General features: G+C 46.1%; 1 protein-coding gene across 2 annotated transcripts in view; it reads left to right on the top strand.

Moving 5' to 3' along the window:
- Positions 1-24,680, top strand: part of tnksa (tankyrase, TRF1-interacting ankyrin-related ADP-ribose polymerase a) — a 64,750-nt gene that overhangs the window by 38,578 nt on the left and 1,492 nt on the right. For both annotated transcript variants that reach the window (XM_083669494.1, XM_083669495.1), the window contains 21 exons: positions 2,443-2,537; positions 5,450-5,516; positions 5,674-5,860; positions 6,159-6,280; positions 6,392-6,483; positions 6,676-6,754; positions 9,718-9,889; positions 10,231-10,310; positions 11,023-11,168; positions 11,619-11,784; positions 15,056-15,275; positions 15,988-16,097; positions 17,863-18,051; positions 18,292-18,565; positions 18,779-18,858; positions 20,375-20,495; positions 20,994-21,091; positions 21,967-22,041; positions 22,335-22,440; positions 22,825-23,011; positions 24,355-24,511. In XM_083669494.1, the coding sequence (XP_083525620.1) occupies positions 2,443-2,537; positions 5,450-5,516; positions 5,674-5,860; positions 6,159-6,280; positions 6,392-6,483; positions 6,676-6,754; positions 9,718-9,889; positions 10,231-10,310; positions 11,023-11,168; positions 11,619-11,784; positions 15,056-15,275; positions 15,988-16,097; positions 17,863-18,051; positions 18,292-18,565; positions 18,779-18,858; positions 20,375-20,495; positions 20,994-21,091; positions 21,967-22,041; positions 22,335-22,440; positions 22,825-23,011; positions 24,355-24,511 (2,823 nt within the window). The remainder of the gene's footprint in view (positions 1-2,442; positions 2,538-5,449; positions 5,517-5,673; positions 5,861-6,158; positions 6,281-6,391; positions 6,484-6,675; positions 6,755-9,717; positions 9,890-10,230; positions 10,311-11,022; positions 11,169-11,618; positions 11,785-15,055; positions 15,276-15,987; positions 16,098-17,862; positions 18,052-18,291; positions 18,566-18,778; positions 18,859-20,374; positions 20,496-20,993; positions 21,092-21,966; positions 22,042-22,334; positions 22,441-22,824; positions 23,012-24,354; positions 24,512-24,680) is intronic.

The raw sequence follows: 24,680 nt of genomic DNA on the forward strand, positions 1-24,680 counted from the left end.
GATGCCCCAAGTGGGCAAAACAGAGGACAGGAGAGACAGAATGATAAACAACCGTGTGACGGCCCTCCCGAAGTTGCTGAAATGTCCTATCAATGTTATGGTTGCAACTGTCAGTCAACCTCCCACATGAATGGGCCCTAAAGACTCTACCATGGCGACACGTTTCCACACAGAACTATAAGCACTTAACATTCTATGAAGCAGAATTAAATACTAGAATTGAATCTTTGAATTTCCAGTGATTTTTTTTGCTAGGAAATCAACATGATGCTATCATTATATCATTTTTGTGTTTTGTCTTTTGTTTTCCTATTTTTTTGTTCCGTTGTGTTTATGGTTTGTGATTTCTGGCGACATTGTCTATCAGTCGACATCCCAAAAAATGCTGGTAAGTTGTTTTCAACAAGCTCTTAGATTGCTGCACTCTTTTTTGGTTTGTCTTTTGGCGTTTGTTGATTTATGATTTGTGGGTTACGCTCGCTGGCTCTGCCTCCTTGTGCACATGTTGGAACTTGGCCCTTTTGTGTCAGTTGGTCACATTTCATCGCCCCCACCAAAAAGCTCCTGTATTCTGGGTTTGGATTGGAATGAAGCCGATTTTGGGGGGGGATATGAACCCTCTTTCCAAAGAGGTGTTCCTGATTCCCCATTGCCTGCTGTTGTAGGAGCATACCTACACACTCCTCCCCCCTTTGCACCTGCTACCGCCCCCCCCCGTGACATCATCACCCTCCCATCCCCAAAGCTTGCATCACACATCATGTTATCGTTTCAGACTCGGTCGTCTCTCCGTTGCTGTTGTGTTTCAATGACATGCATGTGACTAAAAAGCTTTGTTTTTTGCATTTTGGTGAATCTCGTCAGACCAACTAAGTGTTGTACATTTGTCTGTTAGCAGACAATTTACACAGTCCTTTTTAAAGTGTTGGAATGTTTGTGGGTGAAAAGCAGGGGGGGAAAATTAAGAAATGGTCAATGTTTGTTGTTGTTAGACATTATTCATTGGCACATTTTAGATTTTTGTTCACTGTTCTCCACATACTTTTTACGTAAAAAAAAAAAAGTACTGGGGTGATGTTGGTACCACCCTTTTCCCCGCTGCCTGTTTTTCCTCGTTATTTGCTTGTTATTCAGTCCCAGCTCCTTTATTTGTTCTCTGATACCCAGTGCACAGATGCTAGGCTAACTGTCTCTCAGAGTGTGAACTACATTGATGCTAAGCTACACATCTGTCTTTTGCTACAACTTCAACAATACTGTGTGCCATGATGCTCCCTCCTCTTTTCAGTTTCTCTTTTTTTCTCTTTTTTTCTATGTTATCTTAGACTAATTAATTATCACGTCTCTACTGCTTCAAATTTACGCAAGAAAACTAGTTAGGCTAATTTTCACAAACTATGCTAATTTTCCACGACTTTCCAGAGACACAGTTGAGTGAGGAGCAAAATTAAACCATGCTAATCAGTGTCAATCAAAGTAACCAATTCCCAGCAGTCACTTTTGTGAGCAGTAGCTCTACCCAGCTCTGCTGTGGAGTGCTCTAGGCAGAAACAGCTGAGAGATTAGTTCACAAGGGCTGCTCTGAGGGAAGCCATTGATTCCCAGCTTGACTCTGCACTTTTCCTAATTGCACTAATTATTTTCAATGAGGTGAAGTAATCTATTTGATGATTCTGGAATCTGTGAACTGCACATCATTGATGTCAGCCTAAAAGAAACAGTGGGCCACATCACACCCACAGTTAAGCCCAATGTGATTAGATTACATTAGAACGCATATGAAGGGCTACTTCTAGCAGTTTGATCTGTGAGTGGCTGCCCGCAAGTTGACCTTTCTCAAACCAAACGACCAGTACACTGACTAGCTGATGAAGTTGACACTGCGAAGACTTTGGTTCGGCCTTGGTCGTGATTAACCACAAACCTTCACTCCAGTCGATACAGCAAGACACCTTTTAATTCATCATCCCGGTTATGTTTAAGCGACTTACGCTTAAGCGTTTTCCCAATACGATGGAAGAGGATGGGGTCCACCTTGTGGCCAGAAAGTGCCACTTACATCATATTGGAAAGTGCCAGTCGCTAAATAAGCGGGATACAGACTTAAAAAGTATCTTGGTTTATCGACTGGAGTGAAGGTTATGTGGTTAATCACAGAAATTAGATTTTAGACTGAACTATCTCTTTAGGCTAACATCTTCTCAATCCTCTCAGATCTGGGGAAGTACAGGGGGGAGCTCGGGGTTGATTTGGAACACGATGACACTCTCAGATGCTACTAAGGGATGCTAACATGCTTTAGATTTGTTAACATGCATCCCAAGCCTGCACCTCCTGCTCACTAGGGGGTGCTTTGTGGAGCTAGCCAGGTCTGGTCTGTTCTGATGCCCTCGTCCTGTTCTCAACTTCCTCTACTCTGTCTCTGTCTCTTCTCTCCTGTAGTCCACCCCTCTACACTTGGCAGCAGGCTATAACCGTGTCAGAATAGTGCAGCTCCTGCTACAGCACGGGGCAGATGTGCACGCCAAGGACAAAGGGTAAGTGTGTATGTGTATGCATGTGTGTATGTGCATGTGCGTGCGTAATGGTTTCACCAGGTTTCCTCTCAGAATTTCTGGAATGTTAACTTGTGTTGAGTTGAGGGTGGTTAAGACTTGTGTGTGGTGGGCTGACACTCTCACCAGTGTCTACTTGTGCCTCCCTGCCTGATGATCTTGGCAGCTCAGTGGCCTTTGGTTGGTCTAGTTAATGGTTAGTGCCACATCCTCAAACACATATGCCTGTGTGTCTGTATGGGATCCAAATGCAGTCCCACCACCCTTGCAATGAGATGTGATCATTCAATAAAGTCTGTTCCTCAACACATGAGTGGGTTAACCCATTTACTCCTAAAACGCCTGCTAAAAACGGCTATCAAAACCTATGGTATTCTAGGATTAATGTCCCTATCTCCTGAGGGTTTTCCGAAAAAATACTAAGAATTGTCAATGTCTACCAAAACCTTAATATCTAAGCCTCTGTAGCACATAGAAACATGAAATAAATTGCATTTTAAAGGTAAGAATCACAGGTTGTATTAAAACATGCTCCCTTAGCACTAACATACCAACACATTTTTCTAAAAATCCTCAAAATCAGGGGAAGAAAAAATATATTTTATTTGATTTATTTATATAACAAATAACATTTTAAACATGCCAATACACAGACCAAGGCACCTTGGTATGAGAGAGAGGTGGGAAAGGAGTGGGGAAGGAGTGGGGAAAGTCCTGAGGTGGAACTGGGAACAGTCTCAGTTTCACTATATCCTGAATCGAACGACGTGGTGCATGAAGCACTCGCGGTGCAGTGGAACGTCACACTGCTTGCACCCCATCAGAGTTGACCCAGGACGCACGTTGGTGCCGTAGTGCTTCAGAGAACACTCCCTACAGGTCTTCCTCTTATTGTTAATCTGGACCAGGTCATGCTCAGCAGAAGCTCCAGCTGGGGTGGTGGGGAGCACCTGGGGAGCACTTCTTGCAGTGACGGGGACAACTAGCTCCATGGTCAGATCCTCCAGCCAGTCCTTGTAGCCGCCCCTCCTATACTTCCACTCGGCTCCTCCTGCAGACCTGGCAGCCACAAAGGCATTGTAGCACGCCACCGTAGCAAAGAAAAAGAACAGCCTCCTCCACCACTTTGTAGACCGATGTTGGATCTGGTAGTAGCCCACCATCTGGTCCAGAAGGTCTACCCCCTTCATATATTGCTGATAGTCAGCAAGGCATGCTGGCACCCGAACCTCCATCTGGCGTTGACCATTGGCCTTCCTCCTCACTGACCCATAAGCTGTCGGGTCATGGTAGTTGGAGAGGACCATCACTGCCTTGGTGTCCTGCCAGATGCAGAAGGTCAAGTCATCCCGCTGCGCCACCTTGAACTCATGCCTGTTCAAGCCAGCCTGCTTTGTGAGGTCCTTGTTCTTGGGGAGGTCCTTCCTGTTGGCACGCACCGTTCCACAAGCTTGCACCCCCCTGGTCTTGAGGTCCACCATCAACTTCACACCGGTGTAAAAGTTGTCCATGTATACGGACAGGTTGGACCCGAAATAAGGTGTCGCCAGGTCTGAGACTATCCGGTGAGCCAGGTCTTTCTCCGTCTTACCCTGAATGGCCCCCGTGTACACCTGAAAATTGGTGACATAGCCTGTATTGCTCTCCGCCATGACCCACACCTTTACTCCCCACTTCACCGGCTTCATGGGGAGGTACTGCCGGAAGCCCAGGCGTCCCTTGAACTTTACCATGGACTCATCCACGGTCACGAAGCCATTGACCTCATAAAGTGCCTGGAATCTAACCAGGAGGAGGTCCATGAACCCCCGGAGCTTCCAGAGCTTGTCTGATTTGTCCACGGCAGGGTCCATGTTATCTTGGAGATGGAGATATCTGAAAATGCATATGATAAGATTAATGAGTTTAAGCCTAACATGTATTGCCATCATTGTATTTATTTATATGTATTAAGTAAGAGAACGGAACTCGGAAGAGAGCGCAAGAAAACAGAACACAAATCATTACCTCCAGATCATGTCAAAGCGGTCCCTTGCCATGGCCTTGGGGACGTGGGTCTGGTACAACCATTTGGTCTGCCTCCAGTAATCCCTGCGTGCTGGCAGCTTCAAAATGCCGAAGGTGAAACACAGCCCGACAAATGTCTTCATCTCCGTTTTGGAGACAGGGTTCCACTTGGAGTTGGTGGGGGTCTGACCGCGCGTCGCTTCAGCGTACCGATTCGTTTCCGTCACCAACATGTCCCAAAGCTCATCGGTAAAAATTCGCGAAAAGACATCCAGGGGGCTAGCATCCACGGGGATCGGCTGCTTCACCCCCGGTTTGCGGGTGAACTGTTTCGCATTGCGCGGCTGGTAACCCTCGGTTTTCCAGTCTACCTGGAATCCGAGAAAGTCGTCGTCGTCCTCCTCTCCGTCTGTCTCGAAATCCCACTCCTGCGCTCTATCCAAAGGATCATCGGGTAGATAATCATCCTCTACCTCCTCCCTCTCAAACTCCTCAATCTCTCCCAACTCTATGTCACTGCCCTCGCTGTCAAAATGTTCCTCTGCCGTAGCCATTTCGCCGCTCTCGAAATAAAATCTACAATAAACGCAAGTGTATGTCTGATTGATTGACGTGATTTTCGGCGAACCACACGACATTTGGGTGGTCAAGTATTTTTTTTAAATCAACAAGACCCACCTCATGTGTATTTGAACCAATGACAGTGCATTATATGCTGCACGCCTCATGAAAAATACGACAAATAAAAAATGCTGCGCCACGCAGCATCCGGCAGGAAAGGCTATGCTGCGCTACGCAGCAACCGGCGGGAGAGGCAATGCTGCGTCGCGCAGCATCCGGCACAAATGGGTTAACAATGCTTTTTATTTGTGTCCCTCTCCCAACAGCGGCCTGGTGCCTCTCCACAATGCCTGCTCCTACGGCCACTACGAAGTCACAGAGCTGCTGCTCAAGGTAAGACATTTGTTATATTTGGTTATTTTATTCATCCTTTGTTTATACAAGTAAGCCCCGTTGAGATCAAATACCTGGGTTGGAAAGGAGAAGTCTGGCTAAAATGGATAGTTTGCAACCTTGGCCTTCACCTGCCATCCTTCTCTGGTTCCTGTAGCACGGGGCGTGTGTTAACGCCATGGACCTGTGGCAGTTCACTCCTCTGCACGAGGCAGCGTCTAAGAACAGGGTGGAGGTGTGTTCTCTGCTGCTCAGCCACGGGGCCGACCCCACGCTGGTCAACTGCCACGGGAAGAGCGCCGTGGACATGGCCCCCACGCCCGAGCTCAAAGAGAGACTCACCTGTGAGAGGCACACGCACACAGATTGTACAGTACATACACACACATTGAAATATTACACACACATATATACACACAAATGTGCATACTACATACATTTACACCCACTCGCACACACACAAATGTATGTACAGTATACTGCATACAAATTACATTACACCAGAGACCACACTCACACATTCTCATGCACACACACACACACACACAGTTGACGTGTTTGCAAGAATAATGCAAGTTTCATGATGTGTATGTAGGAATGTGTCCATCGTGTGTGTGTGTATGTGTGTGTGTGTGTGTATAGATGAGTTCAAGGGGCACTCCCTGCTTCAGGCAGCACGAGAGGCAGACATGGCCAAGGCCAAGAAGACTCTCGCTCTGGAGATCATCAACTTCAAACACCCACAGACCCACGAAACGGCACTGGTGAGACACACACACAAACCATACGCACCCACACACACACACACACACTCTTGAATCCCACACATACAGGTCAGACCATGTGATGTGTAAGCGTAATGTTTTGTTTTGCAGCACTGTGCAGTGGCATCACCCCACCCCAAGAGGAAGCAGGTCACAGAGCTGCTGCTACGTAAAGGTGCCAACGTCAATGAGAAGAACAAGGAGTGAGTGTTATGTTTTTTTTTTTTTTTTTTTTAACTGTCAGCTTACCTGCCATTGTTACAACGCCATGGCAGTGTGTACTCATACCTCTCTCTCTCTCTCTCTCGTGTGTGTGTGTGTGTGTGTGTGTGTGTGTGTGTGTGTGTGTGTGTGTGTGTGTGTGTGTGTGTGTGTGTGTGTGTGTGTGCGTGCAGCTTCATGACTCCTCTCCACGTAGCTGCTGAGAGGGCACACAATGACATCGTGGAGGTGTTGCAGAAACATGGAGCAAAGGTAACGACAGGATTTTTGCTCTGTCGAAGCGGAGCATTCATCTGTCCGTCCGTCCCTCCATCCCGATTTATTCACTTCAGCTGCTGTCTCCCACTCCATCCATCCATCCATCCAGCAAATTATCCACCAATCCATTCACCCCTTCATTTGTCCTACATCCGTCTACCCAGCAAATTATCCAACCATCCACCAATACATGCATTCATTTGTCCGTCTGTCCATCCATCCAGCTAATTATCCATCCATCCCCCAAACCATTAATCTATCCATCCATTTGTCCTCCATCCATTCAATTCCTCTTTACCTCTTGGGTCATTGCTGTTGTCTTTTACCCATTCATATCAGAAAAGACTGTATCCCTCTCAATGGGGAAACATTCAATAAAAAATATGTCCCAGCATCTAGAACGATGTTCCTATTACTGAAGAAAATAATCGGTCTCAATCTGTCTCTTTTGTATCAGGTGGCAGACTCTAGCCTCCAGCCTATTCTAGAGGTTAATCACTTTAAGTTTTACTCCAGCCATTACAGACAGGGGGAAAAGACCGGCCGATCAATGGGCTCTTTCTGAGCGCACCATCAGATAAGAGGGTCTTGATCGATGAGAGCGTTTTGCAGCCCGCCAGTCGCCTACGTCTCTAGCAAGACCCCTACTTCCACAACCTTGTCCGACAGATACCTGACTGGAGAGACACAAGTCCCACTAGATTAAAGCTGCAATCTGCTATCGGATTGGATGACCTACCACTCAGACTACTACAAAACACAGAAAACATGATGATTCCCGATAGGAAAAAAACCCCAGACAAACGGAGAGACATTTTAGCCATGCGACTGCCCTAAGGAGAAACGTTTTACGGCAAAATTGGAGTGAGGTTGGTGGTTTCAGCAGCACACTGCCCCTGTCTGTACCACTTGGTTTACAAATATCCCAAATTCATCTGCAGGGCTGTTTTTAAGCAGGACACGGATGTCCTCATCATGTCCATTTGTAGTTTCTCCGCTATTGCGGACAAACATCCACGTTTATGACTGTTTACACTGTCACTCATGTGTACTTACGGACCCAACGAATATGATAAATGGGCCTTTACAATCAGACCGACAATAGGCCAAAAGAGATCCTAATAAATAAACAAACAAACAAACAGACACATCCAGACCACAAGTCTCTCGACAGATGTTTCATGTTGTTTCCTGAAGGAACACGCTGTCGGAAAAAAAAACAAGAGCTTTCTGGCTTGTCTTCCCGATGGTGTTGAGATATCCAGATAGCCTTTACAGTGGCACCGGGCTGGCACACACTCATGCCTGGCTGGTCCGGCCTCACCCTACGAATCCTCAGAGCAGCCCGGTATCCCCTATAGAGGCTCAGAACTACTTAGCGGTTTAGAGACCTTGACAGTTGGACCTTTGAGCCAAAGTCAACAGCACATCGCCGCCTGAACGCTTAGCAAACACTGCCCAGTCAAGCGCTCCAGATCCAGGCTCTGAGTGGCTATTAGAATTGGCCTTACTCTGAACAGTCTGTTGACTGCTATGCCAGGCCCGGAGTGGATATAGAGGCAAGTACACATACGACAGCCAAAAGGAGACAAGACCGAACTGGCCAGTTTTAGAAATACACGATGAAGACGCAGCGAATCACAAACTGTTGAGACTTTAGCTCGTTTTAAACGTCGAATCCTGGAGATGCCAACAGCTGACAGGAGATGTCCTAAAACGGGGGTAGTTCGTATAAATAAAACACTGCATTCTAAAACCGTCATGTCTCCTCTCGGCTGTTGTGTCTGTACCCGGCTGACGACAGTTGGGTACTCTGATCAGTCTGTTGGGACAGCTGCGCCAGGCTCACAGTGGGTATTAGAGAAGTCGACTGAGCTCTGATCAGTCTGTTGGGACGGCTGCGCGTTGCTTCTCAGGAAAGCCTGCTTTCGTTTGAGTAGTAGGAAAAGGAAGGGATTCGTCGAAATGGGAACATCCCAGGAGAAAATAGAAAGTGGGTGAGATGAATGGAAGTCACTCTGGAAAGCACACCGCGTACGGCATAAGCACAGGACACACTTTATTTGCGCGTGTTGCACAGGCACACTCATACATTTGTACACACACACACACACTTAAATATTCCAACACCCCCTTCGCCAACACAATCACACTCACATACAGACATAAATTCTAACACAGATGCTGCCACACATGCGCATTCTCTCCCTTGCTCTTTCTGTTCTCTCTCTCTCTCTCTCACTCTCTATCTCTATCTCTCTCTTTCTCAATCACTCACTGACTCAATCTCTCTCTCTCTCTCTCTCTCTCTCTCTCTCTCTCACACACACACACACACACACACACACACACACACAAACACACACACAGACAGTCCCTCTCGCTCTCTCACTCTCTCTCTCTCTGGATTCCTGCACAGTGCTGATAGCCTCTGAAGAGCTTGCAGCAGCCTGAGGGCTGAGCTGATTAATTCATGTTTGTGTTAATTTCAAAATGGGGGAATTCACTCACAGCTCTATCCCCCCTGTCTGCCCTCTCTGGAACTCCAACAGCTCCCTCACTGCTCTTTCCCAATCCCCTCTCCTCCTGTCTCTCTCCCCCCCCCTCTCCTCCTGTCTCTCCTCTCTTTCTTTCTCTCATTTTTCCCTCTGTCTCTCTCAGCCTGTCTCTCTGTCTCTCTCAGCCTGTCTCTCTGTCTCAACCTGTCTCTCTGTCTCTCTCAGCCTGTCTCTCTGTCTCTCTCAGCCTGTCTCTCTCAGCCTGTCTCTCTGTCTCTCTCAGCCTGTCTCTCTGTCTCTCTCAACCTGTCTCTCTGTCTGTATCAAATGTATGCTTTAATGAAGCTGGGGAGTGTCTCTCAAATGTAGTCAACATTTTTGACATGGGTTTTGAACATGTAGCTTAGATTCCACATCATCTACCCCCCCTCCCCCTCTCTCTCCCTCTCTCTCTCTCAGATGAATGCCTTGGACACCCTGGGTCAGACGGCCCTGCACCGCGCCGCCATGGCTGGTCACCTCCAGACCTGCCGGCTGTTGCTGGGCTACGGCGCCGACGCCTCCATAGTCTCGCTGCAGGGCTTCACCGCCGCACAGATGGGCAACGAGGCCGTGCAGCAGATACTCAACGGTAGTGTGTGTGTGTGTGTGTGTGTGTGTGTGTGTGTGTGTGTGTGTGTGTGTGTGTGTGTGTTCGTGCGTGCGTGTTCAACATTTCTGAAACATGTAAACGTATGCGACATATGCAACATCACATGTTAGTAGGTGCTTGTACAAGTACATGCATACATACTTGTGTAGGAATATGTGTGGGTGTGTGCCTTACATATACCGTCTGTCTCAGTTGGATCCATTTCAGAAGGCCTTTGTCAGCATCGCTCTGTGTGTCACCAATGTCTGTCTGACACCTTTCCGCTGGCTTTCAATGATCACAGAGACACCGGTTTGATTCTGTTCTTTTCTTCTCTCCAGAAAATGTTCCGGTGAGGAACTCTGATGTAGACTACCGGCTCCTGGAGGCAGCTAAAGCTGGAGACCAGGACACTGTGAAGGTAGGTTACTGGAATGTAAACAAGGGGGAAATTGTATTTTAACATGGAAAAAGCACTAGATTTCTAATGACCTACCTGTTGTGCTCAAGGAACTACATAATAGCAGCATTGCTTTTTTAAAACATGATTTTCAAGCTGTACCTCATTTGTTTATAAAATTTCTCAACAAAAGCAAAACAGTGGTAAGTCCTTATTGCTTTGGTTATAATGAGGTATACCACTTGTCCTACTTGTCCTGACCTATTAATCATCAGGGAATATATATATATATTCAAAAAAATGTTTTATTACTCAAACAATTACTGATAGTTTCTTTAAGCTGTAGCTAGCTGACTCAAGGAGTAATCTACTGTAATAATTAAAGCACACAGACGTTCTCAGGACGTGTTGTTATGGAAACAGTCTGTTTATCTTGACATCGCAACAGTGTGGACATTCTAGCCTTTTAAAGTCTGATATTCTAAGAATGTTTTGAAAGCTCACCAGGTTCACCTCAGTTGTTTCCGGCATGGTGGGTGAACTGGGCTTTGGTCTCCCACTTTCTGCCTGCAGAGTCAGACAGCCTGCGTTGACTGAATATTAAGTGTGTGTGTTGTGTGTGTAATAAGTGTCTCTTCCACTCCTTCTTTCTGCAGACTGCTGTCAGAATGCATACTGAATCTCTCTCTCTCTCTCTCTCTCTCTCCCTCCCTCCCTCCCTCCCTGCCTCCAGACGCTGTGCACTCCTCAGAATGTGAACTGCCGGGACCTGGAGGGACGTCACTCCACACCTCTGCACTTTGCCGCGGGTTACAACCGTGTGGCCGTGGTGGAGTACCTACTGCATCATGGGGCGGACGTCCACGCTAAAGACAAGGGGTGAGGCAGTCTGTCTGTTAGTCTGGCCCTGCCTGTCTGTAGCAGCCCGGTAGTTTGGCTCTATCTGTCTGTAGCAGCCTGGTATTCTGGCCCTGTCATTCTGTAGCTGTCTGGTAGTCTGGCCCTGTCTGTCTGTAGCAGCCTGGTAGTCTGGCCCTGTCTGTCTGTAGCTGTCTGGTAGTCTGGCCCTGTCTGTCTGTAGCAGTCTGATAGTATAGTCTGTCAGTCTAGCTGCTTGTCCCCTAGTCTGTCTCGTAGTTGCTCATTAGTATGGCCCTGTCTGGGGGTCTAGCTTTGAAAGGATTTCATCTTCTCTTGCCATCAAGCCTCATCTCTAATGTATATCAGACCCCTCGAACTTCAAAGTAGGGAAAGGCTCATCACTCCTCTCTTTCTCTCCCCTCCCTCTCTCTCTCTCTCTCTCTCTCCCTCTCTCTCCCCCCTCTCCAGAGGTCTGGTGCCTCTCCACAACGCCTGCTCCTACGGCCACTACGAGGTGGCAGAGCTGCTGGTGCGACACGGGGCATCAGTGAACGTGGCTGATCTGTGGAAGTTCACCCCTCTCCACGAGGCCGCTGCCAAGGGCAAATATGAGATCTGCAAGCTTCTCCTCAAGGTAGGCTGTTTTGGAATTATTTAGTATTTGTATTTCCAAGTGCTTCCAAGGAATAATAGGAAAAAAAGGAATTTCAACCACCAAAGTTGAGTAAATTACTACAATGATTACGTAAGCACATCAAAGGGCTGTCTTTGTATTAATAGCAGTGGTGCACCTCCTTACACAAACACCATAAGTGGTGTAAGTCATAACCGTTTCACAGTAGGGACCAGGGATGGACTGGGACAACAAAATGGCCCTGGACTTTCAGCCGCCAAAACAGCCCTGGACATTTGTCTATTTTACTAAATAGGCAAACTATGAGAACTTTATTCAGTCTATCCTTAGGCCTCTTCTCTTAAGTTCTGTGCCAGGAACACAAGCACATTTTACATTGTCCGGCTCGAGGCAATTCCAGACCTCTCGGCATCAAAGTTCCCCGCTTATATTAAAAACTCTCTCTGAGGCTTTGCTCGTTGCACAAATACACAAGTAATTTTTTGGGAAGTTTAGCCATCAAAGGAAAGCGACCCTGTTTGTCGCGCCACCATGCCCAGGGGATCATCAGTGGAGTCCAGCGGCTCTTCTTGTCTGTCTAAGATGACAGTAGCTTTTCTTTATTCAGGCCTACCTCCTCCCCTCCCTCAGAGCGCAATTATCTCTCCCTCAAAATACGAAACAGTTTGATAAATAGACGGATTATTGTAGCAAAACAATTGTTAATAATAATAATAATAATAATAATTTTACACTCATGTTATTAGGTGAAGTATATCTACATGAAATTAAAAATCCCCAACAGTTATGAAGGTCATTTTTCTTTTTCACGGTCCTCGTGGAACCATGTGACCGTCACAGCCCTAACCAGAACTAAGATCTTCAGTAGAAATAAGAAGTTTCAAATAATAGGGTAAATATATATTATGAAAAAAATGGGGGGACAGCCCAGAAAACTAGGGGGAAAAGCAACAGACAGGAAAAGAGTAGGTAAGAACAGGTTGGCTATTTTAAACTGCCTGGGGACTTCAGTCCAATAATGTTACACAATGTGAAATATGTAATGTTGGTTGCAAAGTCCCTGTTGAATAGATTATATAAATGAATAGGTAGATACATACAGGCCTAGATGAATAAATAGATTCATACACCCTAGACCACAGGCTTGTGGGAAGAATGAACAGGGAGGTACAGTCGTCTCTTGAGGCCATTGATGACCCCCACAACCTCCCTAGCTCTCTCTCTCTCTCTTGGTTTAAAGCCCTTATACATTGAGGGAGAGAGTCTGAACATAACGCCATTTAATTTTATGACATGTATATTGCCACTGATAAGCAGAAAAACACATTGGGGTAAATTCAATAAGAAATGAACACTGCAACGTTGTAAAGACAATAGTCAACCTCTCCTTCCCATGGCAAGTTTAGGCCTTCACATCGCATTAGATAGGCTGTGATGTAACAGAATTATTTTTGTAAATTGGGATAATAATTTACATAAAATGCACACACTCACCGGCCACTTTATTAGTCACTGTACTCCAATGGCCTCCACAGTCACCAGATCTCATTCCAATAGAGCACCTTTGGGATGTGGTGGAACGGGAGATTCGCATCATGGATGTGCAGTCGACAAATCTGCAGCAATGATGCCATCATGTCAATATGGAACAAAATGTGCTATTTATATAATATATACACCTCCCATCATGGTTGCATCACAGGGGTTGTTTCGTTATTCTAATCGGCTAAAATCGTGTTTTATGCAGATATTTACATTTACATTTATGGCATTTAGCAGACGCCTTTATCCAAAGCGACTTACAACAAATACATTTGACTAAGTAAGTGAATCATCTATCCATCAGTCATCATAAGAAAATAATTATCTATGCTAGGACCAGGGGCTATTGGCAGTCACAATGCTATATATATATATAGCACACATATATATAGCATATATATATATATATATGTGTCACAGAACGCTGAGGGCTATAGCATAACTCCTTGCCTGGTAGTCAGAAGGGAACAGTGTGATGTTGTTAGATTCACATGAATAAGCCTCAGAGTCCTCCATCACCTCACTGATATCGTGGTTTGACTTTGTACCCCTATCACACTGCTGAGCCGAGCTGAACCAAGCTGAGTTGTACCTGGTTACGCATCCATCATAGTTGGTCTAACAGTGCTGAAAAAGGACAGTGTGAAAAGTTTGGGTCGGCCCTGTAGAGTTTCAGTCCCCTTTGTCCTTTTCTCTGGGCTTATCAGCTCCCGTGTTGGATATTTTTGAAGGCAGTGCAAAGCAACTGTTCTCTCTATTCTCCCAGGCAGCATTTTTCATTCCTGCTCCTGGAAAGCCGCAGTGTCTGCGGGCGGTCCTCCCAGTACTGACACATCTGATTCATCTTATCCACTAATTATCTAGACATTCAGTCACTGAATCGGGTCTATTGAGATGGACTGGGACAAAAGCCTGCACACACGGTAACTCTCCAGGACCAGGACTGAGGAACAAAGCATTGTGGATTCAAACAGGCCACTTAAAGTGGGGCAGAGAGAGGCTTCTTGGCATATGAGGTTGAAATAAGTTGAATTGTCATCGATAGTCAAAAGATAATTAATTAAAGCTATATGGTAGTACATTTTTTACCTGGCAATAATTGATTTAACTTTCTTAAAAGTTGAATTATTTTTTACAATAACAAAGTGTTATATGGATATGGTTATACTAAAGCAATAACACACCAGAGGATATATCGTGGATGTCGGAATGGCAAGTTCCGAATTCCACGATATAGCACACCCTCGAGTGTTTTACTGCTTTTATACAATGGATATAATGCAAGAATTCTGACAAAGATTCGATGATTTAAGTGTCTGTTCAGTGGATAAAGTGGATAGTTCCTAAAAAAATATCATTGTTGCTACACAACCCAGTAAACAAATCTCTGGCTGGCTACGGCTCTGGCAGTTCGTTTTTTGAGGAGCGTAAGGATGACAAAAACAACCATGAATTATCAACTTATTGTTAGAATCCTTGCCTTGGTCTAGCAATGTTTAAATTATTGAAAACAACAGATTTTTATAGCTACATTATCCTGAAGAGTAGCATTATGGCGTATCAGACACTTTCTAGTGAAAGTGATTGGGGTAGCCGTACTAATGTCGTGGATATCGAAATGGCTGGAATGCTTCTCTGCTCATCATAATGTTTGGTCGGATCGAACGTTGTTGTGTGAAAGTATACTATGCCTGGGCGATGCTTGACACTACACTGATGATCCTTTCAGCACGGAGCGGACCCGACCAAGAAGAACCGCGACGGCAACACTCCGCTGGACATGGTGAAGGAGGGCGACACGGACATCCAGGACCTGCTGAGAGGAGATGCAGCGTTGTTAGACGCCGCCAAGAAGGGCTGCCTGGCCCGCGTCCAGAAACTCTGCAGCCCGGAGAACATCAACTGTAGGGACACGCAGGGACGCAACTCCACCCCTCTGCACCTGGCAGGTAGAGTAACGCTCAACTCCACCCGCCTGTTGTGCTTTAATCTATTCCATGTCGACTGCCACCGCCACAACCTCAAAGCCCTTTTAAATGACTTCACGGGTATATATCTCCACTGAAACAGGCGCCCTACTCTATCATTCATTTCTGTTCTCCTAATTAGAGAGCCAAGCTGCTGTGGAACCTTCTCAGGTCTGCAGGCTCCCTAACACTGCTGCTCTATTATCTCCCCCACCAGAACATCACATGAAACACACAGAGGTGTGTGTTGGTGGGTGGGTGGGTGGGGGTGTGTGAGTGTGCCAGACGTCTCTCCCCACACTTTCAGGATGGAGAGGAGAGAAAGAGTGTGATTAGGTTTCCTCATTAATGAAGAGGTGAGAGAGCTGGGTGTGGTACCATGCTGCAGCTGAGTAATGACTGTAAATCACAGAGAGAGAGAGAGAGAGAGAGAGAGAGAGAGAGAGAGAGAGAGAGAGAGAGAGAGAGAGAGAGAGAGAGAGAGAGAGAGGTTGTAGAAAAAAAGGGAGAAGAAAGATAACATTGAATTTTCTTCAATGACAATCAATGAGTTCTCAAATCTGCAACGTCAAAAAAGACAATCTCGCTTGTTTTCCTTTGCAAATGACACATAAATGAACGTGTTTATGGTTCTATATCTGTTTAGTGTGTCTCCTGTGTATTAACCCATGTTGTGTCTGTGTACCCCCACCAGCCGGATACAACAACCTGGAGGTAGCAGAATATTTGTTGGAGCATGGTGCTGATGTCAACGCCCAGGACAAGGGTGGCCTCATCCCCCTGCACAATGCAGCCTCATATGGGGTGAGTACCACCTCTCCATTCCCCTTTTTGTCAGGACCAATCAAAACTCATGCGTACCCCTCTAACCATCCTCAGGACCAATCATAGCCTCTCTCTACTACTCTACCCCCGCATGGGATGTCTGTTCTCTCTACTTATGCCTGACATAGTTTGTTGTGTTCTTGAGTGTGACCCGTTGTGGCGTGTGTGTAAATGATGCACTTCAGTGGTCCCTCCTTGGCTGGAGGAGCTCATCAAGTTTTTATGTAACCCTAAGTTACATGATTCTTTCAGTAGGTTACATGATTCTTTCAGTAGGCAAGTCTTGTCAGGGAAAAGCATTGTAAACAGTGGCTGATATTGAGACTGTACTGAAAGCGGTCACAGAGGAGGCTTAGATGAGAGAACACAGCTCTGACTCAGTAAACAAACACTCGTTTTGCCTTCCCAGATGCTTCCCCCTAAACGTACAGTAAACCAAATCTCCCTTTTGAGTTAACTTCCACCCCAAACTTTTTCTTCATCCGGTACCCTTGTTACTTCACCCTTTCCTGTCTCAGTGAAACTCTGTATTGATAGCAAAGAGATGTGAAGAAACTATTGCTGATCCAATCCAAAAATATGATTGTCAGGGCAATCTTCAACCCTCGCTCCATTTGGAGCCCCACCTCAACAACATCAGTCAGTAATGTCTTCCAACGAAACATGATTAGTACCTCCCAACAGTGTTCATGTTTTGAAACTCAAAGAATTTAAAGAATTTAGGATGTCAGTGGCATCTGAACAGGCTCAGAGTAACTTTAGAGCTTGAAGAACAAGTAAACATGATCATATTCCAGGTCAAACAACTCGTACCGTTTGAACTACCTTCCACATGGAATTGTTTTTGTGTTCGTTTTTTTTTATTATCTTTGAATATTTGTGTACAATTCAGAGGTCAGTCGACCTATGCCATGTGGTCAGTGACCTCTGCCAAATGAGCTATGAGCCAACATGAACCAAATCTTAACACGGTCCCAGGGAGAGCTCTGGTCAATGAGAGCTCTGGTCTGCTCTGGCCTCCTGTGTGTGTGTGTGTGTGTGTGGGTACGTGCGTGCGTGCAAGTGAGCGTGCGTGCGAGCATGAGCGCATGTAAGCTCTTGGACCCAAGGGGTGGCTGGTTTCTGGCATGCCTTGGCTGACCTTGGTTGGGCCTGACTGTCTGGAGAAGCACACTGCTTGAGGCTGAGTCCGGCTGAGTGACTTTTGAGTGACCTCGAGCACAGCCTGTCTCTCTCCACTGCTGCTCTCTGTGATTATTAGTCTCAGTGAGGATTTGTGTGAGGAAAATGTTACGTGTTAATGTCGGCTTCGATAGAAGAAGATATGAACCTTCTGCTCGATAATTGATTGACTTGATAGATGCTGACATATGCTTGACAGATGCTTGACAGATGCTGCTATAGGTTATTCAAGTTATGCCAATCAGAAGAGGTTTTTAGTGGTAGACGCAAGAGATTTTTTTTATTTTTTTTAATCTATTTATGAGGGACAAATGATTTTATAGTCATACTTATTGGAGAAGGAAAAAAATTATGGAATTTAGATTTGAAATCTGTCTGGTTTTCTTGTTTTCTTTTTCTTACACACCAGCCCAGTCACCGATACTTTTTTACCAGCCTAGGCGCAGTCCCTCATTTTGCTCTGCTGTGTTTGCTCTGCTTTATCTTAGGTTCTGCTCGTGTAAACCCAATCGGCATTACATACTGTAGATAATCTAACTCTCTGTTGTTCTTCCTCCCTCAGCATGTGGACATAGCTGCTCTCCTGATCAAGTACAACACATGTGTGAATGCCACGGATAAGTGGGCTTTCACGCCGCTCCACGAAGCCGCCCAGAAGGGCCGGACTCAGCTATGTGCCCTGCTACTGGCCCATGGGGCAGATCCCACCATGAAGAACCAGGAGGGACAGACGCCGCTCGACCTGGCTACGGTACAGGAACACACGCACACGTGCACTCTGAACTCTCTCAATGATACATTACCTCATGATACACATCATAGCTGGAGAGCTGCTTGTGATTTTGATAATGACCTTCTTTTGAATGATCATTACAGCACATGTTGACAATTAGGATATTCCCTCAACCTATGAATGTTGATCACAATGACCTACAGTTACCGACCTACAGTTCTGACCGACAGTCCATTTCCTGTGCCCTCTCTGTCCCAGGCTGATGATATCAGAGCCCTGCTGATCGACGCCATGCCTCCGGATGCTCTGCCCAGCTGCTTCAAGCCCCAGGCCACGGTGGTCAGCGCCGCCTCAGTGGTCAGCGCCGCCTCGGTGGTCAGCGCAGCAGTTATCTCCCCGGCTTCCACGCCCTCCTGCCTGTCGGCTGCCAGCAGCATCGACAACCTGGCGGGGCCTCTGGGTGACCTTACTGTGGGCGGGGCCACCGGGCCGGCTGACGGTGCCACAGGTTCAGACAGGAAGGAAGGAGAAAGTATGTAAACAAAAACACAATTTCTGCAGTGTGTAGGAAGCTTTATAGCCATCCAGAGTGAAAAGAAAATATCTGAGCCAGTACAGCATAGTTCAGGTTGACTGTTTTGGTTAGAATTTGGGTTAGAATGCCTGTTCTGGACACACACTAGCCCATTACAAATACGATCTTAAGAGCTGCTCTAACATCTGTTTGTCTTGTTTGAACCTCCAGCCATCCTGGACATGAACATCAGCCAGTTCCTGAAGAGCCTGGGCTTGGAGCACCTGCGAGATATCTTCGAGAGGGAACAGGTAGATCAATATGCACATTTCCCCAATCCTTACATGAACCAATGCTCTTTACCAGAAGCGGTTGGTGCCCAATCAAAAGTTTGTCACACCACAATCTATGAAACTCACCTCTTTCTGTCTATCATCTATGACTCAGCATGCAATGTTGTGTGAAAACATTGCACAATGAAATGTTAATTTCGCAAGCAGAGAAAGAGACACCATCCCTCCCTGAGCTCCGTACGTGTTATATGGCTCTACTCCCTGTTAGCCAATGTAGGTTCTCCAAGTTGCCAGATGTCCCCCAGAGTCAGTCTGACCTCTTCATCCTAGGCCCTGATTGATTTTTCGGGGAGGGACGGGGGGTTTCACGCAGTGCAGCATTTGCTGTTCTGAGCTCCCTGCGGAGCGAAATCAGGCAAGGGACACAGCAGCCATGCCGAGTCCGTGCCGGCAGGAAGAGAAGGCCTCTCATTTGCACATAGATGAGCAGAGGGATCCCTGTGGAGAAGGGAGGGCAGCCTGCAGGAGCACGGCGTGTGGGGAGTGGTGGGATAAGAGTGGGGGAGGCAGCTGCTGAGAGAAGCCCAATAAAAAGCCGAGCTCAACCCGGACCCTAACAAATGCAGGGGGGGGGGGGCGCTATTTGCTTCGGTTTCCGTTATTGCTGTGTGATTCACACACGCACGGTTTCTGATTAGTCGCTTGTCCACTATCGCGCCGAGTAAGCCAGAGCGCGCCGAGAAACGTAACGCTGAGAGACTCAAGAAGTGATCACTCCGTTCCTTGTTCTTCCTTCTTCTCTCTCTCTCTCTCTCGATCTCACGGACGCATCGCATAACTCGCAACAAGAAGAAAAAAGAACAAAGCTACCAGGGTTAGACCCACTAACAGACCACATAAACACACCTGCCAGGGCTATTCCCACTGTCTGACTGAACAATACTCTCTACTTGAACCTGCACCGAGAACCTCTTATCCATCCCACTCACCCACACACCCACACAACACCACGCTTCCGTCTCCATTAACTCCTTCATATTCAAGCCCATGCTTTTGGTTTTATGTATATAGATTACTTAGAATAATTGCTTATAATAAAAGCCTGGGGTTTTCTGGATTTCCGTTGTTTACACAGTGAACCTGTAGCCTTATGTGAGTCATGTATTTGAATCCCCCTCTCCTCCTCCACCTGCGCCTGCTACATTTATCTCCTCAGTGGGTAGAGCTTTTAAGACAGCTGCGCACCACAGCTGCGCACCACAGCTGTGTACCAGTTGGATGAACGGGGCATGTCTCTGTAGAAATGGGCCTGGCTATAGGGCTTAAACTGGGACGGGAACCTTTTGGTAATAATGGGCAGTCTGACTGCTCCAGCTCTGATTGGTTGTGTGAAGGACAGGTTTTCTTTTCCCCAGCTGCTGTTTTCTTAGGAAACTATTTTGGACACTCGATGGTGGCTTCGGTGGCTGTGTTAAAGACATTCTCACCCTACTCCCCGTTCTGAATAGATACACTTGCTCTTGTTTTTGGGCAGATAACCCTGGATGTGCTGGCTGACATGGGTCACGAGGAGCTGAAAGAGATCGGGATCAACGCCTACGGCCACCGCCACAAACTCATCAAAGGCATCGAGAGACTCCTGGGAGGTCAACAAGGTCAGAGATCATCTCCATGTTCGAATCCTCTTCGTTCCAATAGTTTAGAAATATATCCTCCCTTCCTCAAAGTTATCATTGAACTCACATGATTGAATCAGTCAAAGCAAAGCTCTCTACAACATCGCTTTCACCAATCAAGTCAATGTCAGATCAGTGAGGAATCGAATAGGACCTTTCAAGGATGTACAGTCCACCTCTTATAAATGATCAGCCATGAAAGTGATCATCGTACAGAAGGGGGTTTCTCCAGATTCTAACCCCTGCCTGACCCGCCGTTGTGCGTGCGTGCGTGCGTGCGTGCCTGTTTGCGTGCATAAAGAATCATTGAACAGTGTATGACTGAACTAAATTATAATCATCAAGACATGGTCATACTGATTGAAATAGATGTTTTATGGCTATATTGATTATAAGAATATAATAAATGACAGGTGAGAAATCTGTCTCCCCTCACACCTGCCTCTCACTTACTAACTGTGTGTGTCCATGCTCCAGGTGCCAACCCTTACCTGACCTTCCACTGCGCCAGCCAGGGGACAGTCCTTATAGACCTGGCCACCGACGACAAGGAGTTCCAGTCTGTAGAGGAAGAGGTAGCTACCTACACACATACATCTGTCTCTTGTCTGCTACTTTCTTGACACCAGATCTGGGTCAAATATACACTCGCCGAGCACTTTATTAGGAACCTATGTCCACTTTATTAGGAACCCTTTGCTCTCAAAACAGCCTCAATTCTTCGTGGCATTTATTCCACAAGATGTTGGCAATATTCCTTTGAGATTCTGGTTCATGATGACATGATTGCATCACGCAATTCCTGCAGATTTTTCAGGTGTACTTTCAGCTCCCGTTCTGCCACATCCCAAAGGTGTTCTATTGGATTAGGATCCGGTGACTGGGAAGGCCACTGAAGAACACTCATTGTCATGTTCATGAAACCAGTTTGAGACGACTTTTGCTTTGTGACATGGTGCATTATCATGCTGGAAGTAGCCATTAGAAGATGGGTAAATTGTGGCCATGAAGGGATGCAGATGGTCAGCAACAATACTCAAAAAGGCTGTGGCATTCAAGCGATGATTGATTGGTATTAACAGGCCCAAAGTGTGCCAAGAAAACATTCCCCACACCATTACACCACCTCCACCATGAGAAGGTGTTCCATAAAAGTGCTCAGTGAGTGTATGTCAAGTGTATTTGATTTGCGCTAATCCTATCAGGATTATTCCTCTGATTCCATTGAACTGGGCAAAGAAGAATCAAATACAGCTCAAGTATTTTGCATGTATTTGACCAAGGTTGACTATAGGGTCGATGCTAAGTGTGACCCTTGGGACAACCCTTACCATAAAGGGATATAACACCCCAACTGGACTGTGTGAAATTGGCCTGAAAACCCAGAGACATTGCAGACTGATGTTGATGATGATGATGATGATGTGTGTGTGTGTGTGCTTGCTTACAGCTGCAAAGTACTATCAGAGAGCACCGGGACGGAGGCAACGCAGGCGGGGTCTTCAGCCGGTACAATATCCTCAAGGTGACTTAATACAGACACTCCTCATAGAGAACCAATCATTTTTCTCTATTAAACTTATTTTCATTGGGATGACTTGAACACTCTGGTAGTGAGGGCTAAGGTCATAGCGTGGGCTAAGGTCATAGCGTGATGATAGAATGTGTTTCCGCCGGGTATCTGTGTTTCTGGTGTCTCTGGACATGCATATTTGATGCCTCACTGCCTCACTGTCTCTCTCTTTAATGTGCATTCCTTGTGTGTGTGTGTCCCCCCCCACACACACACACACACACACACACACTTTGCCTGTGTAGATTCAGAAGGTGGTGAATAAGAAACTGAGGGAGAGGTACTCGCACAGGCAGAAAGAGATCGCCGACGAGAACCACAACCATCATAACGAACGCATGCTCTTTCACGGTAAACAAGCGACCAGACAGAAAAAAAGTTGTTGTTGTTTTAGGTTCCGTCTTTGAGACGCAATTGGTCATCTTGCTCACATGTCTTAGATGCTGAATAAGGTTGGTCATTGGAAACGTTGATGATTGATGTTATCATGATCATTTTTGATTATCTTGGGCATTATCTTGGGCAGTCAAACGATTAAAATAATTCAAGTAATTCAAGTCGACTTGAAATAATTCAAGTAATTCATGTTGCACAATGGACAATGAAGAGATGTACGATTATATTCCACTCTGTTGTTACCGCAGAGAAAAATGTGTTTTCAGTCAACTTATTATAACTGGTAAAGTATGGTTTAAGAAAAATAAAAAATCGAATTTTTCCTTGCTCTCCACCCAGGCTCCCCCTTCATCAACGCCATCATCCACAAAGGCTTTGACGAGCGGCACGCCTATATCGGGGGTATGTTCGGGGCGGGCATCTACTTTGCCGAGAACTCCTCCAAGAGCAACCAGTATGTGTACGGGATAGGAGGGGGCACCGGATGCCCCACCCACAAAGACCGCTCCTGCTACATCTGTCACAGGTCAGACTCCAGACTCCTGCACCCTCTCATCACACTGCTTTTTTTTGTGTTGTTATTTGTTTATTTATGATTTGTAACCCTTTTTTCTCTTTCTGACTGACATACAAAACAATAATAGTAAACAGAACAAAAAATGGACGAACTAACAGACGTCACTGATTACATGGCGGTAGCTCAAACAGGGCAGGAGATATGCCTGTTCAAAGTTTGGTGGGGGACAAAAAGTCTAATTGGCAGAAAACCGAATGGGCGGAGCTTATAGGTCCTTATGAGAAACGTGTTTGTCATGAGAGGCTGCAAATATGTACCAAGTTTCCTCACTGTAGTTCACACGGGACAAGGAGATAGGCGTGTTCAAAGTTTGGAATTTCAGTCGGTTACCGTAGCACCCCTCTTGTGCCGGTCAGTGTCATTTTGGGAATGCCGCACCTCGATGGCAAGATGCATCATCACCCAAAATTGTCCCACTGACATACAAACATACGGATGGACGGAGGCAGATCCACAGTCCCCTCCCTGATTCCATCGTAGGGACAAGAACACACACACACATGTTGTGGGAGTTCCCAGACCGATGAAGTGGACTGGAGAATATCACCAGGGTCTGACTTCTCGTCAGCGTTGTCCATCAGCTGCCCTTCGTGAAGTCCCTATCCCATATATAGTCAGACCCCAGTGGTCTGGAGAGTGGTTCATGTTTGAGTTAAGCTATTATTATTTCATATTGTCCCATTAAAGAAGGGTTTGCATCATCACACCCCATACACTCAAATGATTGTGCCTCTCATCACACTTCTGAGCCGAGCTTTACTGTGCTGGCCTGGTTCCACATCAATACACCCTTGAAAAACAGGTCGAAACAGCGGGTGTTTCCTGTGCTGGCTTTGATAAAGAAAATATTAAGCATGTAACTCTGCTATCCTGCGTGTGCTTTCCCCTGTGGACATTTTTATATTGACTTTTTTTTGTAATCAGCACCGCTAACATTTACTTGGAACAATCCATTATAATCTTGGCTGCAAGGATTTCTCTTGAAACGCATCACTGGTAACACTAAACGTGGCTAAGACGTGCTCAACCTATATTTTCTTTTTGTAAAATGTATCGTTTTGGAGAATGTGTCTTTGGGTGCTGTAGCCCAGGATAATAAGTAAATAATACACCCAGCACTCTTAAATATATAAAAAAACTAAAATAAATGTAATGAATATTAGCGGTCACTTTGGGGACACTATGAACAGTTTAGGGACAACTAGATGTGTGTGTTGTCTTGATATGTTGTCTGTGTGTACTATATTATGTAGTGTGTGAAGTATTCTGACGTTCTGCGTTTGGTATTGTAGGCAGATGCTGTTCTGTCGGGTCACCCTGGGCAAGTCCTTCCTGCAGTTCAGCGCCATGAAGATGGCCCACGCTCCGCCTGGACACCACTCTGTCATCGGCCGGCCCAGCGTCAACGGCCTGGCCTACGCAGAGTACGTCATCTACAGAGGAGAACAGGTCAGTCAGCCCCACACACACACACACACACCTGTGCACACTACACAGAGACACTTACAGCATGCACACACACTTTATTCCTATTTAGTCTACACTCTGCAGCCAGACTATTTCATTGTTAAGGTTTGGGCTGTTAACAAAATTAACAAAACATATTATTTTTTTCCCC

Source organism: Argentina silus (genome assembly GCF_951799395.1).
Source record: "Argentina silus genome assembly, chromosome: 5".
NCBI lineage: Eukaryota > Metazoa > Chordata > Actinopteri > Argentiniformes > Argentinidae > Argentina > Argentina silus.